At 38.6% G+C, this 7,490-nt stretch overlaps 1 protein-coding gene across 1 annotated transcript in view; it reads right to left on the bottom strand.

Moving 5' to 3' along the window:
* Positions 1–4,685, bottom strand: part of LOC106805891 (ral GTPase-activating protein subunit alpha-1-like) — a gene marked incomplete at its 5' end in the record, with an annotated part of 44,683 nt that extends 39,998 nt beyond the window's left edge. Inside the window, 2 exon segments of the mRNA XM_014807661.1 lie at positions 1,901–1,950; positions 4,572–4,685. Coding sequence (XP_014663147.1) covers positions 1,901–1,950; positions 4,572–4,685 — 164 coding nt within the window.
* Between the last annotated feature and the right edge of the window lie 2,805 nt (positions 4,686–7,490).

The following is a 7,490-nucleotide window of genomic DNA, read 5'->3' as shown; positions in this document are numbered from 1 at the left end:
TCAGGATTGAAACGAAATGGTTTAGTTGCTGCCCTCATAATATTAATTAATTACTAATAGTAATAACTATTATATGCTACGAGGCGTGGAATATTCGTATCGAGCACGGACACCTGTTTCTGTATGCGCTAATTCGTCGATCAGTTGTTGCGCATGCGTTGTTCATGGTTGCATGCCGCAGGCGCCACGAGCAGAGTGCCGGAGGTTATAGGAAGTGTGAAGGGGGGTGGGGTCAGGGGGTCTCCCCCAGAAAATTTTGAAATCTAGACGCTCTAAAAATGTTTAAATTTGCTATTGAGTGTTTTGTTACGGACAAGCCCTTCGGCTGTGTACGCCCTGCTACAATTGCGTATGTGTGTTATACACCATAGACTAGTGTTTAATGTACTATTGACTCGAGTATATAAGAGATCCGAGACCGGTTATTAGTTAGTGTAGGCGTTAGGGGTTTGTGGGTTCGTGCGTTGGGGGTTAGAGGAGTAGGGCGACTCCCTAGGACTAGATTATTTACCATTTATGTAATAACAACATATGAAAACGCCGCATGCGGCAACAAATTGCTCGACGGAATAGCGCATGATGAAAACAAGGTGTCCGTGCTCGGACGAAATAATCAGTCCTTTACTATTTAGGGCCTTACTAATAAATCAAGGTCCAAGGATTTTACAGTAGTGGCAGCAGCGCCGGCGGCAGTGCCAGTCCTGCTTTTTGTGAAACTTATGGCGAGCATAGACAATACTCAATAGTATAGATGAACATAAGAGTGTGTAAGCTTAATACTGATGTTGTCGTACTGACACTCAGATTCTCACCTAAAACTATCCGAAGGTGTTTTAATCGAGTGACCGTATCTTTCTTTGGGTCAAGCAGCTTCTGTGTCGATTTCTTGACATCGCCGTGTTGTTTCTTCGCAAACATGGCTATATTTCCAGTGTATTAAATAAGGCTTTATCACAAATTAACCAGTGGTACATATACTGCCAATACATGGAGGAGGATGATACTGTGCTTATGCCTTGAGAAACAGATGAACTTTTCAACAACCAAAATGGCAGTCTGTATATAGGTTGTTTGAAATTCTGGGGCCAGAACATTGACAATTTTAAGTATTGGACTGCTTGCGTATCTATAAAGACTTCTTGATATATTTGTTTGTCAAATTAACTATATGAATTGTGTATTATCTCGTTCAATTTATGGAATGCACACGAACGTCGTAATTGTGATAACTTTAGCATCATAGATAAATGTATATTAAGTATATTATTCTTTCGTCTCTGGTTTTCCAACTACCCCAGCGGTGACCACTTCCAAAAGCGGGTGGGAACGAAAGGGCATAATGTATATGTTCGAACCATACATAAATAAAACATCAGAAAATTTATTATATGAAGTATTATATTTCTCATATCTCATTCATTTGAGGAAATATCTATGGTGCTAAAATGAAGAGCTGGGTTAACTTCCCGGTTAAGCACTTGTACGAAAACACACACCCCTTCCTAAAAGTGGTTTTATCATCGCATCACGCCACTGTGATTTCCGTTTCCGGGTGACGAAGTTGTTTGAGTTTGGCAACGTTTGTTGGAGTTATTGGAGTTCTCAGTTATAATATAGCGAGGGTGTCAATTATCATGGACCGACTACTATTAATTTCAGTTGCTTTATTCGCAGGAACGTTCGCTCTATGCATCGCAAGCCCTGTCAAGTACAAGGATTGCGGTAAGACTAATTCTCTCTCTCTCTCTCTCTCTCTCTCTCTCTCTCTCTCTCTCTCTCTCTCTCTCTCTCTCTCTCTCTCTCTCTCTCTTGCTCTCCAACTCTCTTCATCCCCCCTCTCTCCGTTTGTCTGCCTTTTTCTCCATTCCCTACTGAAATGTCACCGGGTCTTAAATCTTACCTCAAATATATACAAGACAGACTCCAGTTCTTCCCTGTGTGCTTTATGAGCTGAAAGAAAGAGCAGTGCATGAGCTACCTGTGATAGGATTACATTTATTCACAGTTACAACCATCACAGGCACTGACATGTTAATGAGATACGACAGAAAATAATGTTGAGATATCTAGGACAGGTAATAGTTCATTACCTAATTACCAAAAACACTAATTTATTAGTTATATATAACACAGGTAGTAATGTGTGAGTTAACTATAACAGGTATCAAATATGTTCTAACTATAGCAGCAAAATTTATAGGAGATAATTATGACCAGTAAAATTGCATTAGCTAATTATATGACAGGTAGTAATGCATGAGTGAATGATGATAGGTAATGACAATGTATTAGCTCACTATGTGTCACAGGCAAAAAAGTATAGACAGCGAACAATGTCATATAAAAGCACAAAACTTAACAAACAATACATCTACAACTACAGGTTACGGCATATTAGCTAAGTAAAACAGGTAACATTACATCGTCTAAACATTCAAGCTAACATATATATATGTAGTTATGGCAGAGGCGATAATCAGCAAAACCTCCATTATAACAGAAGTTTCATTCATTCAGTATGTCTCAATGAAAATGCAAAAATTTCACAATTACTTGTCCATGTCTTAACCATACTCCTACATGATTTGTCAATTGTAACTTAATCAAATGTATATTAGGAATTGCAGTGTAAACTACCGGTACACTAGTTTTTATACTTCTTGTCACTGTGGAGATAAAGCTTGGATGTACAACATGGTTTGGATGGCTTTACCAGCCAAGGTACCAGGAAGAGAAAAATTGTGTGAACCAAACCAGGGATATTGGTAATTACTTTAGCTAGTCGTATAGGCTTCTTTAATCATGATTCTATGTTTCTTTACTAAATACTAGCTCCGTAAAAAACCGAAGAACTATGCCGTGCCTTCAACGCTATATCTCTACAATAAGAGTGGATATGAGGTCAGGAAAAAGAGCATCTAGACTGTTAACATTTGACTTTGACATGGCTCAAATAGGACAGAGAATAGATGTATTTTGTTAAAGGTACCACAATTTTAAGTAAGTGCTATACCTAGCAGTTACTATTTACAGTGGTTACTATTACAACAAATGGCATGAAGTTACTATTCAGTATTCATACATCTTCAACTGTGAATTTCTTGTTTACATTGAGCAATACTCTTTGGTGATAGGGAAAATCATTGTATTCAATAATCTTGCTGGTTATAGCATTTAAGAAATGTAGGCCACAATTAAAATAGTTTGCGCGACATAATCTAATGGACAAAGAAAACCATGACAACTGTTAATATTGTATGACCCAATTTTGTTTACCGTTATTGGGGAGATGTATGTCGGCAGTAAAGGAGATTTATTCTGTCAACCTATCTGTTTCTTAAACAACAAGTAAATTTAGTTATAAAACACTAAATTGAATGAAGAAATTATGTGTTATGGGTAATGCATTAGCAAACTATAACAGATGATGGTATCACTTTGAATACCAGAAGCATATTCAAACCTTAATTAAAACGTAATACAGTACACTACCATGTAGACAAAGAACTGTACTTCTTTACATTTACTTGTGTCTCGTCATGCACAGTCATATCGTCACCTTCATGTACCTCAAATGTTTACAAGCAAATTCATCTCCAAGGTGATGCATCACTAAGACAGTAAAGTTTGAAGGGTCAACTTGATCTTTTTATAATTAAGCTATTTTGAATATGTCTGATATAGATCTAGATCCAAATAGGACTGTTGATTAAGTTAGCTATACCCTCCTTGTTTTATTTAAATTTTATGTTTCTGTTTGGCCCAGTGCATCTGTTTCTCTCCATCACTGGTTTACATACTCCAATGATGAATTGTTTGTGAATGAAATCTCCCAGATGATAGACTGCACTAGAGGGAGAACATATTTGGGAAGAATTCTTCCAGTAATGAATCATCGAGGGGATGAATGCTCCTAGAAGCATCTCAAATACGTGCAACTTGAAACCTACACAACACTGTAACATCTCCAATAAGACAGATCTAGACCAAACACGTATATATATATATACAAGCACGACATCTAACGTTAGTAAACGACATAATACGTGAATACAGTACCTACGTGCCAGACCCACAGTTCTGAGTAATGCAAAAGAAATACACATTCTGGTTATTTTTAAAAGCACACCGAGTAGATGAAGCTAGTACATAGCAACTCACACCTGCACTCACAAATGACTCGGTGCGTGCACACGCACGAAGACACACACGCACACACGCACACACGCACACACGCACACACGCACACACGCACACACGCATTCATGCATACAGGCATTCACACACTCTCACGCACGTATAGATTATAAGCACACACATACATGCATGTGAGCACTCACAGACTCAAATGCAAGCCAGCCCTACGTATCAACCCACTCACACAAAGAAGAGTAGCCAAACTGCTTAGTTACAACTACAGCTACGAAGAATAACACTGCTACCAAATTTGCCTTTATGTGTATATCTATATATACCTGTACGATTATACCTGTATATCACTGAACGTTTTAAACAATGGCTATCACGGCCCTCAGTATAGTCTCAGCACTATCTCCATATTTCACACTTACCCCTCTGTCTTAGACTTGCCTCCACTTGAATGAAGACATCATAGAAGATGAAGTATATGCAGTGGTAGTTGGCTTCGCAGAACTTCTTGACTTCTGCCGTATCCTGGCATTCAGCTATGAAACACCAATATGTGTATATATATATATATATATATCCATTTCTGCACAGTGACATATCTCCAAACTCAACTCTGTATAGATGTCTACTACCTAACTCACTTCTGTATACAACTTACAAGTATAGTATTATACTATTTACCCCACCTACATATGAACCAGCATAGCTGGATTAGGTAATCAGTGCATGGTTATATACAACAGGTCCAGGGTCCAAAATTAATGCGAGTCCGGAGTCAAATACTCCCTGATTTACTGTGGGACTCCCTGATTTGACATATATGCAGGAGTCCGTGTGACTCCCTGAAAATTCTGCTATACTAACTAGTTCGTTCCAGAGCATAGCCTCGCGGAATTACCGTATTTTTTCAGCACATCTCCAAAGAAAATTTGGCAGACTTGCAACCGCAATCTGCAGCATGCGCTGTAAGCAGTAAGCACATGTATGCTTATTGCTAATAACACAGCATTATTGTTTTTCAAATATCATTAGTTTTGAACTTCAGACTGTGGACTCCCTCCTTTTGCTGAGGACTCCCTCGTTTTGTTTTTTTCCCTCGCTCTGGACTCGGGCAGGGAGTCCATTGGACTCCCTTGTTCAAAACTTAAAGGAATAATAGGTCCATTGATTATGCAATGTTGACGAATGCTATAGTATCTGGCACCTTGTGTAGTTAATAAGTACATTACCTAGCCAAACGCATATTAGTTTGTCCAATATCACTGCTGGTTACTAAGAAATGTCCAATTGAAATCCGCAGTCCAAAAATCAGTTGTTTACAGTTTCAACCCGCTGCCGGCGAAGCGGGTGTGATATCATACAGATTTATAGTGCACCGGACATTTTCGCAAGCATGCTCGGCCGTACGCAATGCTATCATCAGTGATTTCGTAAACATGGACGCTCGTGATAAGGAACTTTTTGTCAGGGATGTCCACGTGCGTTCGTGATTAGTATGTGTGTTTTACTCTATTTCCATGTTTAGTCAGTGGCCGTGGTTACAGTTACACCGCTGACACCTCCGTTACATTTGGCGTCCAAAACATACGGGCCACACAAATGTTTACGTCATCGCTTGACTCCTGGATGACATTTACGGCACGTAAATGATACGTTGATACATATCAACAACCAATTTCAAGTCTTGTTTGTAATGTAACCAGCAGTAATATTGGACAAACTAATATGCGTTTGGCTATAAGGTAATGTATTTATTAACTACACAATGTGCCAGTTACTCTAGCAAGTAGCATTCGCCGACATTGCATAATCAATGGACCTATTATTCCTTTAATTTCTACCCCTGCAGGTCTATGACACCGCATATATATATAAATCAACTCACTACTTTGCCATTACCATCTTGACTAGCTGCAAGACTATGACTGAGCAGAATTTTATTGACTATAAACACTATAATATTTAAACTGAAATTCACTTAGTTGCGACATTTTTTTGCTCTGCCCACACTCTGATACAACAAGTTGCTGTTGCCATCAACAACTGATGTATACAAATTGGTGAAACAGGAGCAATCGTTTAGTTTCGTGGGTGTAGTATAGGTTTGGCCTTGACGAGTGTGTGTGCACTGTGTGTGTGTGGGGGGGGGGCTTAGGGGAAAGGGCTTAATTGAAAAATTAGCTGAGTTTTAACATTGGCTTTTTCATCATCTCTGTTTTCTGAATCTGCAATCAGATATGGTCACTCTAGGACGTACCTTTCAATTTTAGTACTTGGTCGCAATTATGCCAGATCGACCTTATTGCTATAATTGAGGGGGTGGTTACTCCAAGTGTTTTATGTCACACTAGTTTAGCGTTTCTTTTACGTCCACATTACAGAAGAAGGGCCTACGATTTCATGCAGTCATCCAAGTTAAAGTAACTATTGCGAGAGTTTTCCAGTGTTTTCACCACTTTCATGACACCTACCGTTATTGCTTGAGTAACAGCTATTGTCTAGAGTAACAATAAAATGTCTAAGAACCTTCGTATTCACCAAAAAAGTGCCAGTTTCGAACTACTAGTTTTTGTAAACAATCGTTTTCTGTCATTTTGAACTAGCTGGAAGTATGGATTAGCTTGTGGCGCCACCGCTTATCTGCCGTAGACATAGTACAGGCTCTCTCAAATCATGCACTTGTTTTCAAATTAATCCCCAACACAAATACAAGTTTACCAATTCCGCCTACGATAAAATTTATTGCTGTTAGAATGTGGTCAAATCCATTTTTCTATGCTATAACTCCATAAAATCTTAGTATTTTTAATGTTGGCGTAATCAGTGATATTTCCGCTGTCAGGTCAGACTATATTCAGCTATATTTAGTTTTTCTGAGTAAAAATCTCGCAATAGTCCGCTTAAGCCATGAAGGATTCAACGTCAACAATGAGAGATAGTAGTTTACTCAATGTGAAAATTCACTCCCCTGAGTGAGGTTTCAAACTCACGGGCTTAGTCCGTGTCTGTGACTACTGCCACCGTGGCTCTCATTCAGTAGGCATATTAACTGCTGGTTAGCCGATAACCTAGCAAGCTTCTCCGCTTACTTGTTTTAAATCAAGAGGACCAACATATACATACTCAAATTCATAACTGTTTAATGGTCAGGCCAAACAAAATGAAAGTGTCAATGACACTGTAGCTCACCACAAAAAAGGACACAAATGAGTGAGTGAGAAGAAGTCAGTTTTAATTGAGCAACCATCGACGTACATTATAGAAACGAAGAGTATATATATGGGAGAACTCCCATTATATACTCTTGATAATTATGTGTAATTTTTTATGTGAAAATAATA

The sequence above is a fragment of the Priapulus caudatus genome, unplaced genomic scaffold, assembly GCF_000485595.1.
Source record: "Priapulus caudatus unplaced genomic scaffold, Priapulus_caudatus-5.0.1 Scaffold132, whole genome shotgun sequence".
Lineage (NCBI taxonomy): Eukaryota > Metazoa > Priapulida > Priapulimorpha > Priapulimorphida > Priapulidae > Priapulus > Priapulus caudatus.
Note: the sequence above shows the minus strand (reverse complement) of the source record. Positions and strands in the feature narration are given on the sequence as shown.